At 44.5% G+C, this 21684-nt stretch overlaps 1 protein-coding gene across 2 annotated transcripts in view; it reads right to left on the bottom strand.

The window, feature by feature from the left end:
* Positions 1 to 16717, bottom strand: part of slx9 (SLX9 ribosome biogenesis factor) — a 29749-nt gene extending 13032 nt beyond the window's left edge. For both annotated transcript variants that reach the window (XM_048234854.1, XM_048234853.1), the window contains exons 1-2: positions 16396 to 16717; positions 15661 to 15772 (exon numbers count right to left, since the gene is read on the bottom strand). In XM_048234854.1, coding sequence (XP_048090811.1) covers positions 15661 to 15772; positions 16396 to 16590 — 307 coding nt within the window. In that variant the 5' untranslated portion in view covers positions 16591 to 16717. The remainder of the gene's footprint in view (positions 1 to 15660; positions 15773 to 16395) is intronic.
* Between the last annotated feature and the right edge of the window lie 4967 nt (positions 16718 to 21684).

Below are 21684 nucleotides of genomic sequence, written 5' to 3' on the forward strand. Positions count from 1 at the left end.
TGACATTGAATACCCTCTTCATCACTCTCAGCTTCATAGAGTATCAGTGGGTACTTCAATGTCATAGATAACTATTTAATAGTAACATTTATCACTATTACATGACACTATTGACAAGACCATGATATGCCTATTGTTTATTGTCTACTTTTAACAATGATCACAATATGAATGTGCTGTAATTCAACTGCGACAAAGACACCCTCATCGCTTAAACAATGCTATGAAAATGCTAAAAAAATTAAATCAGCTGATGCATTATGTAGCATAACCACTACATATAAAATATATAATTGCCGTCATTATAGTTATATTATGTATTCTTCCACTTCACATCCCTTCCCTTTGCTCTACACTTCAGCTCCACTTGCCTGACCCTTACTATCCCCCTTCATTCTCCCTCACTGACCATCTCTCTGGACTGATTAGAAATGTCCTTGAGAAAACAATCACAGTTAAACTTGCCTGGGACTGAAGCAATCATAAAAAAAAGGACAAACTAAAGGAAACTTTCTGCTGGTTCATTATCGCTCCTCCATGGCCTTTTACAGCATCCGGTGCTCATTTCACTCTCCAGTGCCCCATCTAAATGTTAGCCTCCACCCAAACCCCCTCCAATACACCTTGGCGATGCGGTAATTGCTACTGTGGCTCAGTGATTCATACAGCAGGGCTGGCTGATTTACTGCCTCTGTTACCGCGTTGTTGCCGTGGCTCGTTCACGTGGCAACTGGAGCTGAGGGGAGTAGAAAAGGGTTGCTATGAAACAAGCGTGCCGCAGTAAAAAGTTACCAAGGGCCACCGCTTCCTGGCGCAGGAAATCAAATCTAGCATGATAGGATCACAATATAAGACTGGGAGTGGGTTTGCAGGGCTGACTCCACCAGCCATCCCCCCAAATACAGGCAAACGCAGTGCGCTTCAGATAAGAGAAAAGTCAGAGATCAAAAACGGATTTGAGCAACTTCTACCACTCACAAGAGCTTTTAAACTTACGAGAGCTAAAATGATAGGGCCATGAAATCGTAGACAATCAGGACATAAGGTCAAAAGGCATTTTTGTTCATTAGTGTAGTTCACAAGTGTAGCCTGACGAGCCAGACCCACATTAAAATGTAGGGTCTGGGCACTCACTGTTCGCAGTGCTCAGTCGTGGGCGGGATGTCGGTTGTCTTTCAAATTCCTCTGCACTTAATGGGACAGAGCTATGAGTCCCATCGTTTTCCCACCAGCGGAGCTAGTTGGCTAGTTCAAACTTCTGCCAACTTAAAAAAGCTTAACTCGTGTCACGCTGTTCGCCAACAGCAACATCCATCTTCTTTGTTTTCAAGTAGCAGGGAATTCAAGCCAAACATTTGCAACTCTGCCATCAATCATTATGTTAAAGGTAAACTATGCAGTATTGGCAATTTCCTTACTGTTTTTTCGGTTTTTGCTTATTTTTCGCTTGCTCTGTTATGACGAATGGCCGAGAAACTCCATCGCTACCTTTTTCTAGCCGATGCCTGGCGTGTATGTGTATTTGAATGCAGTAAAGCAATTCGTTACACTCGTTATACTTCCTGACACGGAGGCCGTCGGCCCGCCCACAGTTGCAGGGGGTGGTTTTCTGCTCACAGCGCTAGGGGAAGAGGGGCGGCCACCATTCAACCGAAAAAAGTCATATAACCATTCCAATGACTCTGAATCTGGTAAATGAAGGTAAATTAAGCTAAAAAACTTGCATATTAAGCTAAAAAACCTGCATAGTGTGCCTTTAAGCCCGCCTAACGTCTTTATACAGGATTTGATTGGCCTGATAGAAGTTTAATTTTTCCAGCTCACAAGCCAACGGAGAGTTGCTAGACTAGCTAGTGTATGTGTGCACTACAGAAAACAAGATATTTAGGGATATTTAGTCTACTTCCAAGAAATTCAACATGAAAGAGGCATCTTCACCAAATCCAATTTAAAAAAAAAAAAAAATGTGAGGGGGAAAAAAAAATCATAGACTCAGTATCATTTACAGAAAATCTACAAAAGCATTTACAAAAACACAAACACACACTCGTATACATACTCATAATCATGCAACACTATGATCAGCGCATGTAGGCTATAGACTGTTGCCTGGTGCAGTCAGCCCCTAGGGAATGATGACCAGACTACATCCAAAATAGAGCAAAAAAGAAAGCGTGTGTAAAAGATATTTCTCGCCGATGCACAAGGGAAAGTGAGAGGGTGACAATGGGATGTGTGTTTATCTCGGAATGGTTGGACATAGAAGAAGATAACAAAACACACACACACACACGGGGGATAAACACCGAGTAGACTCGCTCTGCACATTGCTGATTACACTGCTCTTTCAGTCCGGGGGAAAACCCGATAAGTACCGACGCACAGGAATAAACAGCAATGATAAAAGAGGAGAAAATAAAATAGTGATTTATTAAGCTCAAGAAATGGATGTTAGCGTGGGAGAACCACAAAAGAGAGAGAAAATAATAAATTGGTGCTTAACAAGTCCCTCTCTCTCCATCTGCTCTCTATTACTATCTGTGAGATAGAGCATCTCTAACATATCATTTTCTCTCTTTCTGTCTTTTCCATGTGGATCTTGTTATGCATGAGGAAATCCTATCTCTATGTGTTTAAGGATTCAGCAATGTAAAGCTTTGGATACTTCTTCTATAGATGAGTGTTAAACTTCTTTCTCTCTTTCTATCTAAAAAGGCAGACAGTCCCTCTCTCTGTTGAGTGGTTGCATCTACGAGCCAGACGCACTCATTCTCATTCCGTTGTTCTGTGGCTCAGTCTCGTTGTTCCCCGGTGACTGGGCTCTCTCTCCCTGGCCATCTGCTGCGGGTGCATCCTGGACAGACCGGCCCGTGTCTCTCTCCACCGTGCCCTCCCAAACCCAATGGCCCTTTAACTCGTGTCAGATTAGCATCAACACCAATACGCAACACACACACAGTAACACGCCCCTCTTAAATGCAGATCCGCACACACACACACACAAACACACACTTCAGTGAAGAGCCCTCCTGTTTAGACAGATTTCTTCAATATAACCTTATTTATCCAGCTTCATGTTTCAACAGGGGCTGAGGGGCAGAGGAGATGGCACATCCAAAGCTGGAGAGTATCTTTGATTCAGGGGTGGAATGGTGGGGGGGGGGTGAGGGTTTAGAAAACCATTAGCAGTGCTAGTCTCCCATCCAGTCCACATAAAAACAAACAGCACGTTAAGTAAAAACCAACAGGGCAGTTATTTTTAAAAGCCTTGTTTTTCTTTCTTTTCCCCCCGCAGGAATGTTAAATGCTTCTTCTTGTGTTTCGATCTCTTTTTTTGCCACGGAGGGGAAGAGTGTCTGCTTCCTTAAGTCTCGGGAGAGCTGATCGTGGGGAAAAGAGATCGGATTCAGGCCTCTCCTGTGCTTGTGGTGTTCCAGAGAGAAGGAGACAGATGGGGAGAGAGAGAGAGAGAGAGAGAGAGAGAGAGAGAGGAGAGAGGAGAGAGAGAGAGAGAAAATAGAGAAAGAAAAAAGGAAAAAAAGACAACGAGAAATAGAGAGAGGGGTAACAATAAGAATGAGACTGACTCGATACCGCACTCCCCAAGGTGTCACAGAAGATTTCTTCCTATGGGCCTCGTATTAAAGAAACGTCATGTCGACATGGAGCACAATCTCTCACGCTGTCCGACGCAAGGCGTGCTCTCCCCATCTGGGCCGAGCATGAATAAATCTGAATAAATATGCATAGATGAGGTCTTGAAGAGTGCTGGAACTGTGACTGATGGCTCTAATAATGTGATTTAAGGGTGCCGACGCTGCCTACTCTGTCACTATCAAATCCAGTTAGCGTCTCTGTTCTCCCAGGGTTCCTTTCACGCTCCGCATTGCACATAACACGCTCAGCAGCACTGACACGCTGTGGAACATGGTCTGTGTTTATTACGAGTTTTACCGTTGACAAATTAGGTTAATGGATAAAAAAAAAAAGACACAGTAAGCATACACAAGAATCTGACTCGATTACTGTGTGGAATATTATGTTATAATGATTGGAACCAGACCGTCCTAGGACTCTGGAAACAAGATACACAAGAGTAGCCAATAACGTGCCTCCTATCTGGAATATTCAGTCAGATTGGTTGTCCCAGAAACTAATGAAATGTGTATGCATTTACTGATAACATGTGATTTCATCCGCTTCCCCCTGCAATAAAGATCTCTCTCTCTCTTTATCTCTCATCTTCACTGGTAAAAATTGTGGATCATAAAAGGACAATCGGGCTTGGACGTGAGGTGGCATGAAATAAGCTCAGATCACTGTTCACAGCATGTCTGTTCTACCCCCCCACCCCTCAACACACACACACACACACACACACACACACACACACACACACACACACACACACACAGGCTAAAAATAGGCCACGCTGCATCTCCCTCCTCTCTCCCTCTTCACTCACACTGGAGACCGGCCCATCTGCGCTGCTCGGGCCTCCCCGAAAAGATGAATAATAAAAAAATAAAATAATAAAAACGCAGATCTCTAAAGCTTGGGTGTGGACTGATGGTCAGGTCTTGACTATGCCCGTGCTCCTTGCCTCTTAATCTCACAAGGTCGCCAGAGGTGTACGCATTCAGCTGCAGGCCTTTGATAAATGGCTCCGTGGAGCTCGGCTTTGTTAATATTCACCAGCAGAACTAGGCAGAGGACATGAGCGGCAGTCAGCGGGTTTGCCCAGCAGAACAGACAAATCACAATCACAGGCTTTTATGAGCGGCTGACACTTACCCACATGACTCATGCTAGGAGATGGAACTCCCTTTATTACTCAGCTAAACCCTACATTACATTAAGATGCCCTGACCTTTAAATGACAGTAAATGCTATTTGTGACATGGTATTATTATTTTTGTTATCAACCACTTCATTTTTGGTAAGGACCCTACATGGAGGACAGAGGACAGATTCCAAAAGAGTACACTTTCTGTGCCGCACAGAATATCTGAGTGTAAAATCCTTCACATACAGTGCACAGCATATGTCCGGAACATCCGGAACCTGTCTCCAACGCACTTCTCCTCTGTGGTTGCCTCCGGTCTACCTCCACTCAACACCTTCTCCTCTCTGGAGGTTAATGAAGCCACCGACTCGCTCTGCTCCACACTGACCTCGTGTCTAGGCGAGCTGTGCCCTCTTACCACAAAGGCCAGCTCGATCCAAACATTCTCATCCATGGCTAAATGATACCCTCCGATCGTGCGCACCAAACTCAGAGCAGCTGAGAGAGAAATGGCACAAATCCAAACTAGCTGACGACCTCAAAACTACCAGACACTCCTGACCTCCTTCTCAGCCAGCATCACTGCTGCTAAGACTGCTTTCTACCATGACAAAATCAACAGCTACAGACACTTTCGAAAACTTTTCTCAACCTTCAAATCGCTACTCAACCCTCAGCTGCCTCCTCCTCCATCCAGCCTTACTGCAGATACCCTGCGCCTCATTTTTTTACAAACAAAGTGGCGGCAATCAGCAGTCAATTCTCTACATGTCCACTCAGCGCATCTGACTCAGATACCGTGACTCCTACAACCTCTAGGGACTGCTGGAACATCTTTTCAGCATTCGCGCCTCTCCAAGAGTGAAGTGTCCAGACTCCTGACATGCAGCCGTCCACCACATGCTCGCTGGACCCTATACCCTCTGAGCCTACTTCAGTCCATCAGCCCGACCATCGCTCCAGCTATCACACATGTGATCAATGCCTCGCTAACCTCTGGCACATTTCCAAACAGCGTTCAAAATGGCCGGGTAACCCACCGTTACTTAAGAAAGCTTCTCTCAACCCTGCTCCAAGTCGAGAACTACCGCCCTGTCTCACTACTGCCTTTCCTATCCAAAGGCATTGAGCGAGCAGTCTCCAAACAGGTCTCTGACTTCCTTTCACAGAACAACCTTCTGGATCCAAATCAGTCTGGGTTCAAAAGCGGCCACTCTACCGAAGCGGCTCTGCTGTCTGTAACAGAAGCCTTAAAAGAAGCCAGGGCGACCTTTCGGTCATCAGTACTCATTCTGCTTGACTTATCGGCTGCCTTTGACCACGGTTAATCACCGTATCCTTCTCTCTATACTCGCTGACATGGGAATCTCGGTTCTGCTCTCTCCTGGTTTGAATCCTACCTCACAGGGCCTTCGTTTAGCGTATCATGGCTTGGTCAGCTATCCGCACCTCACCATCTCACCACAGGGGTCCCCAGGGCTCAGTGCTGGGCCCCCTCCTCTTTGCTATCTACACCACCTCCTTGGGACAGATTATCCGTTCGCCCGCGGCTTCTCATACCACTGCTATGCAGACGACACACAGCTCTATCTGTCCTTTCCACCTGGCGACCCCTGGTTTCAGCACGGATTTCGGATTGCCTTTCAGACATAGCTACATGGATGAAGGCACACCACCTCCAGCTGAACCTCTCAAAGACTTGAACTGCTGGTCATCCCAGCTAAACCTACCATACACCCGCGACATCAACATCAAATTTGACTCCCTGTCTGTTTTACCGACCAGGACTGCAAGAAATCTAGGAGTTGTTCTTGACAACCAACTAAACTTCTCAGATCATGTTGCCTCAATTAAGCCCGGTCATGCCGTTTAGCACTCTACAACATCACGGAAAATCAGGACTTACTTGACTCAAGATGCTACCCAACTTCTGGTTCAGGCAATAGTCATCTGCGACTCGACTACTGCAATGCCCTCCTGACAGGTCTCCCAGCCTGCGCAGTGAAACCACTTCAGATGATCCAGAGCGGCGGCGGCGCCTGGTCTACAACCAACCCAAAGGGCACATGTTACCCCCGCTGCTCATCCAGCTACACTGGCTACCTATGGCGGCCCGCATCAAATTCAAGTCTCTAGCGGCTTGCCTACAAAGTAGTCTCGGTTCTGCTCCCACCTACTTGAATGCCCTCTTACAGACTTACACTACCTCCAGACCGCTGCGGCTCCTCTGCCGAGCGGCGTCTAGCTCTACCACCCGATGCGCTCAAGCCAATCAAACTTTTCTCATCTGTTGTTCCTCGTTGGTGGAACACACTTCCAGTTCCTACAAGGGCAGGGACATCCTTTTCCACTTTCAAAAACTCCTGAAGACCCAGCTCTTTAGAGAACATCTACTCTCATAGCAACACTTACAACAAGTCTTACTGATCCTAGCACTCACCAGCCGTTTTAAACTGACAAGTAACTGTTAAAACAGCACTCACCCGGCACTTATTCTTTCTGTACTCTAATGTTCTTTTAAACTGTCCTAAAATTGTGAGAATTGTTCTAAAACTTACTGTTTACCATGTTGTTAGTCGCTTTGGTTAAAAAGCGTCAGCCAAATGTAATGTAATGTAATGTAATGTAATGTAAATGTCTCAGACAGACACTACGCCTGGTTGGATTTCCACTGTTTTGAGGCCTTAAATCCTGTTACTTGTAAACCGAAAGCTCTGCACTGGCTACCTGTCCACTCCATCAGCCCAATCACATGTCTGTCCAGTGGAGCTGCCTGGGAGAGGGGGACGATCAGAGATAACAAACAGGTCATCCACAGCCCGCAAATGGACAGCCATTTACTTCAATGAGACCGGTAGGGTTGAGGCGCTGGTGCCGGTGGACAGGACAGCTGTTGAGCGTGGCAGTGGCTCAATAGCACATCGATGAGGGCCCAGGGTCAGTATAAAAACTGTTCTCCTTCCCCTGACCCCGTTTGCGTTCGATCTGAGCTGATACGATACAGTACAATACGATACGGGCATATTAACGAACACAACAAAGCCTCACCACAACCAAACCACACTCTTTCTACTGGTGCTTTAGATGGTAGAACAGGGAAACTAAATATTATTCAAGTGGCGGAAATGTAAAACGATGAATGCTTGTATCTGGAAGAAAACATTTTCTCATTTAAAGGTCCCATTACACCGCTTTTTTTCCACAATTTTAAATAGCTTTTTATTGAGGTCTTAATAAAAACATCTGTGTCATACTTTGGTCAACATACCAAAAGAAGGGAGCACTACAACACTATGTTCAACCCTGTCTGAAGTCAAGTCAAGTCACTTTTATGTATATAAGCTTAACACATTTTTGTATGCACAGAGTGAGAAGAAAAAGAGCCCTGTTCAGAGCACCCTTTCGTGTGCCTGTTCCTTTACAAGCATAACATGTTGCATAATACTTTTGCTTTTTACATTTTGATAATAGGTCTCGAACTTGTGGGATAAAAGCAAACTAAAAAGGTGATATTTTTAGTTATGGGACCTTTAAGCTCTGTTTTATCCCCAAAGTAAGCCAAAAGGACACCTAGAGAGCACATACCTCCACCCAGGTTAAATATGTCCTTGCACTGTCAATAAAAATGAAAACAATTTATGGAAAAAGAAGAAATGTAGCATTAACTGTCATACTTAAGGGAAACATGAAAAAGAAAAAAGTGTTGAACAGAGTGGCATAGTCTAGCTAGCTGAAGAATAAGCAGCTAAAAGCCAAGTGAGAAGCCTGACTTCTCGTTAGAACTCACTGGAGGAGAACAGCTCATCTCAGTGAGGAGAGGTTTGAGGGACCTGACGCTGCCGTCCTTAATTAAGACACATAGCCCTCGGCTGCTCCTTCTGCAGGATTAAACATGCGAAACACAAAGGCTTCATTCTGATTACAGCTCCCTACTTCATGCGGCCTTAAAGCAAGCATACCATTTCAACTAGATGTACCATATAGCGGTACAATAAAAAAAAAGTATGATGTATTTAATTGTATTAGTTTGCTATGAGTTTCTCAGACACAGTGCATGCTCACCTCTTTTTAACCACTCACAAGAGGCTTCATCCGAAACCATTCAGCCCACTAACACGGCACCCATCGACTGCTTACTTAATTGGCCCAGACAGAAACAGAGTTCACAGACCAATCCATAGTCCACGACCCCCCCCCCCCCCACACACACACACACACACACACACATCCTGCCCCCACGATCAAGAGCCAGCAGCTGTGTCAGCTGGGTCAGGAGTCTCTCTGGAGCTCTTTGGCCAAGCTGTTACACACCTCAACTCGCCCACCCCCAAGCCTTTTCCAATGAAACTCATTCGCCACGACAGTGCAAGTCCCGTCTATTTAATTAGGTCCAGCCAGATTCACTGGTCCAGGCTTATTAATAGCCTCATTTTAATTAGCCCTCTCCAACACACTGCCCACTGGCCTTGTTTCCAGCTTTAAATGGACAACATCCTCTTTTTTTATTGCATGTCATACTTTATGCCACTCATTGCGACGTTTAATTAAAGACGAATTAATCTGAATTAGACTGTCAAACGAGGGCCACCACTGGACAGAGAAAATTATTGGCAAAGCCTTGCTTACAGCTTGAGGGACTAATCAAAGATTTAATAGCTGATGCCTCACTTCCAGTATTGCAAATTAAATCATGTCCATTCACCTGATGGTACAAATGTCTGGAGTAAGTCTAAAAGCAGATTGTAGTGCAACAAGGAGATGAAATTGTCAGCAAATGTGTGTGTGACTGTGTGTGTGTGTGTGTGTCTACTCATCAATCTCTCATTCCGTTTCAATCAATGCAACTCTACCCAATTCTATTTTAGGCTCTATTCTAATTAAACAATTTCAATGATTACCTGTCTATAACCATTACTAATCAAAAGAAAGTAGGCGAAAAAGTGTTCAGTTAATGAAGCACTGAGATGCTACGGATGGCAGAAAATTTCCCAAACGCACTGATAGTGGAGCACAAGGGGGTTGAGGAGTGGAGCTGCATAGCCACCTGAATAATGAGAGCAAAGCCTGCCGGCGGAGGTCATCCGAGCGACCTTTCCAACAACACACACACACACACACACACACACACTTGTGTGGAGGTCAGCCCTCTCCCCTTGGTTAGGCAACAGTGCTGACCTCAGAGCTGACCTGATTATAAAACCAATCACAACAGAAGCAGCATCTACATGGCACAACCAAGTAGCAGCCATTAAAGCAACACTATGCCGTTCCTTTAATGTAAAATATTATTATTATTATTATTAATAATAATAATAATACATTTTATTTACATTGCACTTTTCAAGTAATAACAAAAGTGTTTTAAAGAGGAAAAAAAAGTATGATTATACACTAATAATAGAGACATTGGCACGGTTGGAACGCCAGGTATTCCACTTTGCTTAAGTGGGCAAATGGGTACCCGGTAAAAGTCCACTGAAAACTGACGATAAGGGGCATACCAATTCACTGGTAACTAAAACAATTAAATAGCCAAAACGTTTCGATCACTTCTTTTCTTCATCTGGGCTTTAAATTTTTTTTTTTTTTTTTTTTTTTAAAAAACACTGGCGACAGCTGATTAGTGGTCTGAGTCTTTGCTTGGGAAATCTCCAGTGAGCCACCCTCAGCCAACATCTGATGTGTCCCTGCACTGTAGCTGATGGACACAGGCCGATAAGAATCTCCACCTCAGCCACCGTTATTGTCTATTCCTCATGCTGACACAGAAACACTAGCCTACCTTGCAAATAGGCCCTCTTGGCTTGTGGTGAGGAAAGGAGGAGAGAGGGGGAAATGGAGAAGAATGAAAGAAAAAAGCGGAAAAAAATGGGGGAAAAAAGCTTCTAACCACACAAGTCCCTGAGCAAGCATAGGGTTCTCGGCGCAGGGGAAACCAATAGCGTCAATTACCAGACGCCTGAGAATTCCATCTCCTTTGCCCTCCTCCTTTTTGTTTCATCCTGCCCCCCACCACCCCCCCCACCCCCGACACAATCATCCATCCATCCCCTCTTCCTCCAAGCACCCCCCACATCCCCCCGAGCAGGTCTCTCCGTCCGACCGTCACACTCGATACGTGAAGTGGCAGGAAGGGTGTCTTGGGAGCTGACTGACTGGAAGGTTAAGCAGGAGGTTTTTCGAGGGTCACCCCATGACAAAGATACCTCTAATTAAAGACCAGAGAGGCCTAGACATCAATGCAGTAGCCAGAGGCTCAGATCGACCTGCCCTGTTGTCACCTCAGAGGAAAACAGCAATGCTGAAGTAGCTGCTGATGTCTACAGACCAACAACACGCCAGTTTCCACATTCTGGTATACTTGACCTACTCAAGACATTTACCATGTGAATATTATCACAAACACAGTTTTCACAGAAATGGAGTCACCACCTACAAACCAACCATGGTGGTAAATAAAAATAGATGCTTTGGACCGTGACTGGATTATAGATGGTGGATCAGTTCAGCATCAATGTCTACTCATTCCTCCTGCACACCATGTGGACTACGTGTACAAAAAAAGGAAAACAGCGCCTTGCTCTTCTAAGAAACTTAGGAGCTTTAACACCAGCCAGGACACAATGTCCATGATCTACAAATCACTGACCAAGCGTGTGATGACATTCAACATCCTGTCATGGTATGGAAACCTGAAAACAAATGAACAAACTGGAACCAGAAAGGCTCCAGGCCGGAAAGATCATTGGACACAAACCATCAACTACCAGACTTATTCAAGTCTTAATAAAAAAAGGCAACCCATGATCCCAATCATCCCCTCCACTGTGCTTTCCAGCTGTTGCCATCAGGCCGGAGACTTGCAGTCCCAGTAGCCAAGGAAAAATGGCTACAAGTGGTCCTTCAGCAGGACCATCAGCTGTGACCATCCTTAACAAAGGATTGCCTAAATAGTAGTCCATTGCAGTTAATTGTTAGACACTTTTAGATAGATAGAGATGGATACTTTATTGATCCCCAAGGGGAAATTCAAGGTCTCAGTAGACCACAGACATCACACACAACATGCACTTACAGCAGAAAGGGTAAATATAAGCATACATATAACAAAACTCCACTGTACAATAGAGACAGTAGAAGATAAGAAAAACTAACAAAACTAAATACTAAATATACTATATAAATTAAATAAAAAAAATCCACAGTGTGCTTGAGGATGGTCAAGCATGAGACGCTTGCAGTGACAGGGCCGGGACTGGCCTGTAGTTCTGTGTGCATGGTAAGGTGCTCAAGAAAGTGAGTGGCATGGTTAAGGTGCAAAAAGTAGTCCAAAAAGTGTATTAAATATATATTTTAACTCCTTTTAGTAGTGAACTGGACTGATCTTATAGTCTACTTTTCTCATATTTATTTATATGTATTTATTCTGTATAATGTCATATATGTTGTGTGTTTTATGCCACTGCTGAAGACAAATTTCCATTTTAAGTAAGTCTGATGGACAATAGAATAGTCTAAGCCTATACATGACATTCCTCAACTACACTGCCCTAAAGTATGTTGTTGTATGTTAAGTACCCTCCTGGATCTTCTCCAACACACATCCTCTACATAATTACAGCACACTGCCCCCACCTACCCACACACACACACTACACACACACACACACACACAGTCACTGCTCCACTCCCGCCCACACACACATCTTCACTGTCATCACTCACATACATTACATACAGTACTCTGCTTGCAATAGTAAGTCCCTGCCCCCCCCCCCCCCCCCAACACACACACACACACTTACATCATCACTGTCATCACTTCACATACATACAGCACACTGCTTGCTACAGTAAGCCTCCTCTACATACTTGCTGCACACTGCCCCCACATACACAGCACATTGTCTTCAGGATCTTCTCCAACACACATCCTCTACATACTTACAGCACACTGCCCCCACCTACCCACCTACACACTACACACACACACACACAGTCACTGCTCCACTCCCCTCCCGCCCACACACACATCTTCACTGTCATCACTCACATACATTACATACAGTACTCTGCTTGCAATAGTAAGTCCCTGCCCCCCCTACATACACAGCACATTATTTCATCAGGAAGCTTCTCCAACACACATCCCCAACATACTTACAGCACACTGCCCCCCCCCCAATACACAGCACATTGTCTCATGAGGAAGCTTCTCCAACACACATATTGCACACTGCCCTCTCCCCACATACACAGCACACTATCCCATCTCCCCTGTCATCCCCCAACACACACACCAAGACCCTGGCAGTTGGGTTAGCCCCTTGAGCCGTGGATCTGCCCAAGGTTTCTTCCTTGGTAAGGGAGTTTTTCCTTGCCCCTGTTGCTCTTGGGTGCTCCTTGTTGGTGCCCCCCACCCAATCTCAATCCTCCCCCACCTTTTTTATAAACTTCCTTGTATCCTTGTATCCTTGTACAACAGGGTGCTGTCGCAAGTGTGACTGAAACATTGACAGGGTTATTAATTAGCAATGGTTTTCCTCCATGAAATTGGAGTTAAAAGTGAGTTGCCCGACATGATCTAAAGAAGACTTACCTACCATAGGCTCCAGTCCAAACCTATGAGCTACTCCCTTGCTAATCTTTAGTAGAAAAAATAACTAAAAGTTTGGAGAAACAAGAGAAGAAAAACAATAGCAAAACCTCTCTCTTCTTAAAGGAGAAAACATGATAATATGAGTAGGTTCAGAGGAGCCCCTCTACCTTGTATGCAAATTCGGAGCAGCAGTTTTATGCTATGTGAACGGACACACAGAATCAGACAGACAGACACACAGGCAGGGTAAATAGAGTCCCTGAGGTAGCCAGATCTGAGCCCAATGCAGGTCAAATCCACCACAGCCCTCCGCAATAGGTCACAATACCCAGCAGTAGAAACCACTACAGTCTGAAACGCCTGTTCGAACTAGCTGAAAGTTTAGAGAAGTGTGCTTCCGGGGTTAACAGGGGCATGATCTCTCGTCAGGGAAAGAAAGAGAGAAAATTCTGGAGAGGAAAGCAGTCCATCACTACGGCAACAAGGTAGAAATTATTCTCAAAGGCCAACTCATTTCAATTTCACACAAATAATGAGCAGCCCAGTTACTCTTTCATTGCTAATATTGCTTTCATTAGTTTCATTCAATTTTGTGCTGGAAGATGCCAGCAGTGTCAGTTCATCAAAGATAGGAAAGGAGAAGCACAGGAGGAGGGAGAAATACACAAACTCATCACAGAGGGAAAATCACAGAGCATGAGCATACACACTCACTACCCATTCACTTACTCTGTGACCTGTAGGTGACCTGTAGCATCTTCACCAACACACACACACACACACACACACACCTAAAGGAGTGAGCACAGTCAAAGCTCTCAAGAACAGGAGCTTGCATATGTGTATGTGTGTGTGTGAGCATGCTGAGGGTCATAGATGAGGATGCACACATGAGTGTGTGTGTGTCTACTCATACTTAAGTAAGAGAGTGTAAAAAAGCCTGCAAGTGTGCTAGTGAGAGCGAAAGTGGGAGGGAGAGAGAGAGAGAGAGAGAGAGAGAGTGAAAGAGAAGGAGAGAGAGAGAGAAGGGGGGAGAGAGAGAGAGAGAAAAGGAGAGAGAGGGCAAATAGGAGGGGCAATACAGGAGAGAAAGGCACATTAAGTCATTTAGCTGACACTTTTATCCAAAGCGACTTACAAAAAGGGAAACAATCAAGGTATTTGACTACTCGCATAAAAGTAGTGCAGCAATAAGTACTACTCGCATAGAAAGAGACAGAGATGGGCTGCTGCAGCAGCAGCAGACGAGTGCTATTCTAGTCAGACGGTAGCCGCGGGAGAGAGCAAGTCAGAAGCATTAAGCAACTCAAGAGAGCCGGCCAGCGAGTCAGAGTGGGCGAGAATGCTAGTGTGGTCCTTCCACACGTCTATGATGAGCTCTCGCGCGTCTTTACACGGGAACTGTCCCCCTCCGAGCGTGACAATAACACACACAATACAAACACTAAAAGACAGCATGACAAAAAATCACAGCGTTTAGAGAGCAGTTAGACCACCCTCACTGCAGCACCTTGGGAAGAAAGGGTGAGTGTGCACCACGATGATGTACCTGACAGGTGTAAAGGAGGGAGGGGAAGGGAGTGTCTACTGACAAGGCAAAAGCAGTACTGCACACGCACACAAGGAAACCACAGTACAACAAATGAAGCTGTAAATGCTGATGATGTTGGATCCTGATTTTCATGCATAAGCTATATATATATATATATATAATATGTGATTAAAATATATATAAGCTATATATATATATATATATATATATATATATATATATATATATATATATATATATATATATATATATATATATATATATATGTGACTGTGACTAAAAATAGCTCAGGTCTTTAACACTCACTGTGGTTGCCTCCTATGCAAGAAGATAAAAAAATGTAGGCCACTAAATGCTACAGACTTTGCTGAATACATACATTCTGCAAGGACTGTAGAGCTGGGGGTAATACTAAAGAGAATGTTTTCAGGTCTGGTACTGAATGAATTTCCAATGCCAATACTCAGCTATTAAACCAAACAGGGGTAAACATTGTCCTGGTAAACACTGACATCTAGTGGGGAGCTAATATTATCACGTCAGAGCAAGGTAGTCCAACTATGATCATCTGAAAAACTCAATGGGATGGCGGGTGATGTTCTCCTCCTTAGTCCTTAAAAAACTAATTGAGAGAGTGAGTGAGTGAGTGAGTGAGTGTGCGTGTGTGTGTGTGTGTGTGTGTGTGTGTGTGTGATCACAGAGGATGAAGTACCAGATACACACCTGTCTGGATAGCAGATGCTGTGGACTTAGAGGGCTCATCGTACTTCAAAGTCTGTACAAGAGCCTCAGGTGTGATTTTTGTTCCAGCAAATATGCCAGCTGGAAATGAACTCTGCAGAGAATGAGAGAACGACCTGTCATCATCAATGTGTAACTAGGGTATCGTTTGTTGATAAATCTGCTACTTATTTTCACAATCGATAGTTACTCGATCAGAAAAAAAATGTCAGAAAGTGGTGAAAATGTCAATCGGTATTTCCCATTTAAGGATATGTTCTCACATGCCTTTTTTGTCCAAATATAGTCTGTAAAGCAGAACATATTCCAGGTAAGACGCTGCAATCAGAATGATGGGCGTTTAATTTAATAGTTCACAACGCATAATGGATTAACGTTAACTGATTGCAGTCCTACCATCACGGTACTGGTAGCCCAATATGTGATTAGACTTAGCTGAGAAAAGCAGCTACTTCGATGCATCCGTATTTACATTACATTACATTTAGCAGACACTTCTTGTCCTAAGTGACTTGTCAGCTATATTACAAGGGATCACATTGTGCCCGGAGCAACTTAGGGTTAAGGGCCCAACGGTGGAAGCTGGGAATTGAACCGACAACTTTCAGGCTACTGCACGCTAGCCCAGCTCCTTAATCACTACACTACCACCGCCCCATATTTGAACTGAAATCTGAACTGAAGATGAGCATTCTCGGATATCCCAACGCAACCTACCTTTAAAGATAGTCCTTTGTTATTGTCGCTCTTGTTTGTTCTCTGGTTTAAATCAAATCCCTTGCTTATTCCAGGCAACACAAGTCCCTTTACTTCAGCAGGTAAAGGTGGTTTCTCGAGACCACTTTGAGAGTGGTCAACCTTGACAGCATCCTGGTGTAGCTTCTGTCGGATTCGCTTTATTTTCCCAACCATTTTGTTTCAACAGGTATTTAAGGGAGACCACAATAATACTTTATACACGTGTGAAACGTTACAGAGTCAGTTGTGTCTTATCCAGCATGTCTGTCTCCAGCGTGGTCGTGGTTTGTTGTCACACGGGGTGGTGTTACTTGATTTGTTGCGCGGTTGAAATCGGCTCAGTTAGTTCAGTTCCGTTTTTAAAAGTCACGTTTTGTCCCAATTAACGGCACCGTATTTATTGTTTAATTTAATAATGCTGAGATACATAATTTTCATATGCATAGAAATGTATAAGAATCTACGTGAAAACCGATTGGTCTACTTCCTGTTGTTTCCTCAAGCAGCAGAAAGATTTAGCAGACCAGCACCAAAATAATTAATCAGTACAGTGTGCTGCCACCTGCTGACAAGAGTGGCATGACACCCTGTTCATTTGGATAAAGAAACGCAAGCAGGCAGATGCCGAAATGGCTGTACTGCACCGTTCCTATACTGTAGCCTACTGATCTTGACAGAAAAGTAGAAAGTCGCACAGAGTACATGAACAAAATGCAGTTCCCCGGATGGTGTAATACACAAGCAAACATCTCAAGCAGATATTCCAACACACAGAAAGCTATGGCATTTCGGAAACTGATCTTGTTTTGTTAGATGGATAGATAGGTAGATACTTTATTGATCCCCAGGGGAAATTCAAGGTCTCAGTAGCATACAGACAACACACACACATTCACTAACAGCAGAAAAAGTAATTAAAAGTATACAAAAAAAACACAATTAAGCAATAAGGACAGTAGAATAAAGAATATACTAAATATACTAAAATACAAAATTATAATACAAATTACAAATTATAGCCTACTAATCAATTCTAAAAAAACAGTATCCACATAGTGGGTGATTAATCAATCAAGAGGCGCTTGCAATGACTGAGGCAGGGACTGAGCCTGTGATTCTCTGTGCATAAGGTAAGGTAAGGTGATCTGTGTGAATGAGTGTCATGGTGATGGTGCAAATGAGTAAGTCAAACAGTGCAACAGTGCAAGAATATATCTATATAATAAGTCTATATACTTTTTTGATCCCGTGAGGGAAATTTGGTCTCTGCATTTAACCCAATCGGTGAATTAGTGAAACACAAATAGCACACAGTGAACACACAGTGAGGTGAAGCACACACTAATCCCGGCGCAGTGAGCTGCCTGCTACAACGGCGGCGCTCGGGGAGCAGTGAGGGGTGAGCTGCCTGCTACAACGGCGGCGCTCGGGGAGCAGTGAGGGGTTAGGTGCCTTGTTCAATGGCACTTCAGCCGCAGCCCACTGGTCGGGGCTCAGCAACCCTCCGGTTATAAGTCCAGAGTGCTAACCAGTGGGCCACGGCTGCCCATATAAATAACTATATTAAGAAAGGTATAAGTGTGCCATGGAGGGAGGGGTTATGCATATGTGCTAATATAGCACACAAATAGTGAGGTAGAAGACAGTGGTAAAGTGGCTAGTGGACAGACAGTTCAAAACATGGAGGTGGTGAAGAGGCAGACAGACTATGCAGAGAAGTCTATTTCCCCTCTTCCCTTAAGTGAAGCATGGAACAATTCAATGGCCCTGTGGACGAATGACTTCCTCAGTCTGTCTGTTGTGCAAGGCAGTGAGCGAAGTCTCCAGCTGATCAGACTCTTCTGCTTAACAATAGTGCTGTGGAGTGGATGACACTCATTGTCCAAGATGTTGATCAGTTTGTTCAGGGTCCTTTTGTCAGATATTGAAGTGATGCACTCCAGTTCAGCTCCCACTACAGAGCCAGCTTTCCTTACCAGCCTGTCAAGTCACCCCGCATCCTTCTTCTTTGTGCTTCCTCCCCAACAAACCACTGCATAGAAGAGGACGCTGGCAACAACAGACTGGTAGAACATCCTGAGGAGCTTGCTGCACACATTGAAGGACCGCAGCCTCCTCAGGAAGTACAGCCTGCTCTGTCCAGTTTATTGTCCAGGTGGAGACCCAGATACTTCTAGGTGCTTACCACCTCAACATTGACCCCATCAATGGAGACTTGTAGCAGAGTGGGCTTAGACCTGCGGAAATCCACCACCATCTCCTTGGTCTCCTCCACCTTGTTACCACATAACTGTTCCCTTAAAGGTCCCATGGCATGACAATTTCACTTTATGAGGGTTTTTTGTAACATTAATACGAGTTCCCCCAGTGGCTAGAAATGGTGATAAGTGAACCAAGCCATGCCTATCCCGCCTTTGAGAAAGTGAAAGCTCAGATGGTCATAGGGGGAAATGTTACCTCCCCTTTCTTCTGCTTTGCCCTCTCATGAGAAGATGAGTTACGCCCACTGTGGCTGCATATTGTTTTTCCTCAAGAGACATCATGGCTTGCAAACGAGCGAAGCATGCCAATTGCTCAGTGTTTGGATGTACAAATGATTACAAAAGTCTTTTTTTAGTTCCTTCATCCGAGCCTCTGAAGAACCAGTGGGTTCATTTTATTTTATCTGGAAATGCACTGACACAACTTCCCAAAGTTTTGTATGTCTGCGCCAAACATTTCACTGACGACTGTTTCCTCAACTTGGGCCAATACAGAGCTGGCCATGCTGAACGTCTGAAAATAATGTCTGGATCAGTACCAACTCTCCTTGACTCAGCTAAAAGACAAGTATGTCAACTAACGTTAAGATTTAGTTTTTGACCCTACATAATCACAGTAGACTCAACTCGAATACTGAGGTGATCTGTTTCAATACTGTGGACTACATTTTTCAGTTATCATATGAATTGTATCCTCCAGTCAGTGCGCCAGGATGTCGCTCATTATACAGTATTAGCACCTGTACCCAGGTCAGCCATCAACATTCCAGAGTGTATGGTAGTAGTTGAATCATATGAATAGTGTCCTCATGTGCACCTGGCTGTCTATTATTCTACACCACTGGCACACATTAACACCTGTATCCAGGTCAGCCATCAACATTCCAGAGTGTATGGCAATAAACCTCATGTTTTCCCCTTCACACCTGATTCAAATCAATGGGTTATTAGTAGGTTTCTGCAGAGCTTGATGTAATTGTAATGAGATGAATTGTAAGAACTTCTAATATAAAGTATAAAATATATAAACAAATAAATGATATAATATCATTGTATCATTTCATAGATTGTTCGGTTACGGGTGTAACCTTTGTTCTCTGAGTGAAGAGACCGTTTGGAGGCGTGTGCCGATTAATATGAAGCACTAGTCCCACGCCACGACCTACTGGATTGTGCAATGTGGATACTGTTTAAGACACACCGGTTATACCGGCTACGCCCTTGATAAGTGTTGCATAAAACACCTGTGCTGGCGTGGGACTAGTGCTTCATATTGATCGACACACACCTCCAAACGGTCTCTTCACTCAGAGAACAAAGGATATGGCCCTTTCCATTAGACTCGTAAATCATCGTACGCCCACCTGTACACCATGTACGAATGAGTTGCTAGCGCGAACGCTGGGGTTTGTAGTCTTTTTGGGAAGAACATGGATGCCACCAGGGCAGCAGCTGTCTCGTTGGTGCTGGACATTGATCTAGAACATGAGAACACGTCCCTCATTCTCCCTTACTGGGTATGGTCAATGTGAATTAATTAAAAAAAAACTTTTTTTAGTAACTGAATTTCGCCTATTTCAATTTCAACAAATGCTGTTTGCGTTCCTCTCGAGCCACGAGGGGCATTAGCAGGAGGCTAGTCATTGTTATTGTTTTGTGCTACATGTATCCTCTAGCTAACCGGCTGGAAAACAAATCGTTACATTGTATTGCACGCACAGCAAGACCGTGCAATGCATGAATTGGTGACCGGATTGAAGCAGCAATGTAATCTAGTGTGTAAGAGCATTGCATCGACATTAAAATGACCAACACAGTACAAATGCAAAGAAAATACATGTCATCTCATCTCAACTATGGGCGCAGCCATGTTTGTCGTAAGGCCGTATGACCACCTTGGGGTACCCTCGAGTACTCAGAGGTAAAGGGGGCGTGCCTGCGTGAAATCCCGCAAGAAAGCTGGGTAATTTACACTTTCCAACTCGGGCGGCAGATTTACGAGACAAATAGAAAGGGCCATTACACCCATAACCGAACGTTCTCTGTCGTATTGAGACTATCTCTCCACCCATTACATATTCCATGTATGGGGAACCTCTTTAAGACACCCTGTGAGGAGGCCGTGCGGACCTAGTGCAGATGGATAGATGGATGGATGGATGGATAGATGGATAAATTAACTATTTACAAACCCCCAGGCCTGATGGCACTGCCAGACAGAAGTTTTCCCTGCTTTAAGCCCAACCTGGTAGCCTGGAGGGCCATCCTATATAATTGAAATGTATAGTCTGGAATCGACCCAATAACCTCGCTTAATCCAAGGGGCGGGCAGAGAATTGTCTTTCAAACTGCCTAGGCATGCAATAGGCCAGCGCTACGACCAATCAGAACAAAGAGCAGGATGACGTGGCCAGAGCAAAATGGCAAATACATCCTTCTTCGAAAGGAATGACTTAAGTGCATTGTGTTGCTCAACTTTTAAAGAAAAGTTGACGCCAACGCCGATTCAAACAACCGCTCTTCGTTCGCCATAGCCACCTTCCTTGTTGTTCACCGTCGCAGGACTGTCGTCATCCTGTTAAGCCTGCCTTAAGACTCTCTAACAAAATAGAGTGCTGTGATTGGATGACGTCCATGGCGTCAGCCAATAGAAATCCCAATGGTTTGCTACTAGACGTACAGGCTGAGCAAATTGATCTGCCGCCGCTAGGGTGCATCTAGATTTCTAGGCTACCAACCTGGGCCTACCAACCCCGCAAGACGCAAGGGTGTAGCGGAGGGATGAAGAAACTCAGATACTTGCCAGACTCAAGGCTGCATGAGTTGAAAAAAAAAGATAAACTGGGCCCCTTGGGCCTCAGTGTTGGCAAGAGTAACAAGAACACAAAAATAAGGCTCCCTTTCAGGGCTGGGTTGCGGCTAGCACCCGCTCTCCAAAGGATGGGCTAGCTGCTATGTTAATTGAATAGTATTTCACAACGGTTGAGGACATTGACCAAGTGGCCAC

Source organism: Alosa alosa, chromosome 23 (genome assembly GCF_017589495.1).
Source record: "Alosa alosa isolate M-15738 ecotype Scorff River chromosome 23, AALO_Geno_1.1, whole genome shotgun sequence".
NCBI classification, from domain to species: Eukaryota; Metazoa; Chordata; class Actinopteri; order Clupeiformes; family Clupeidae; genus Alosa; species Alosa alosa.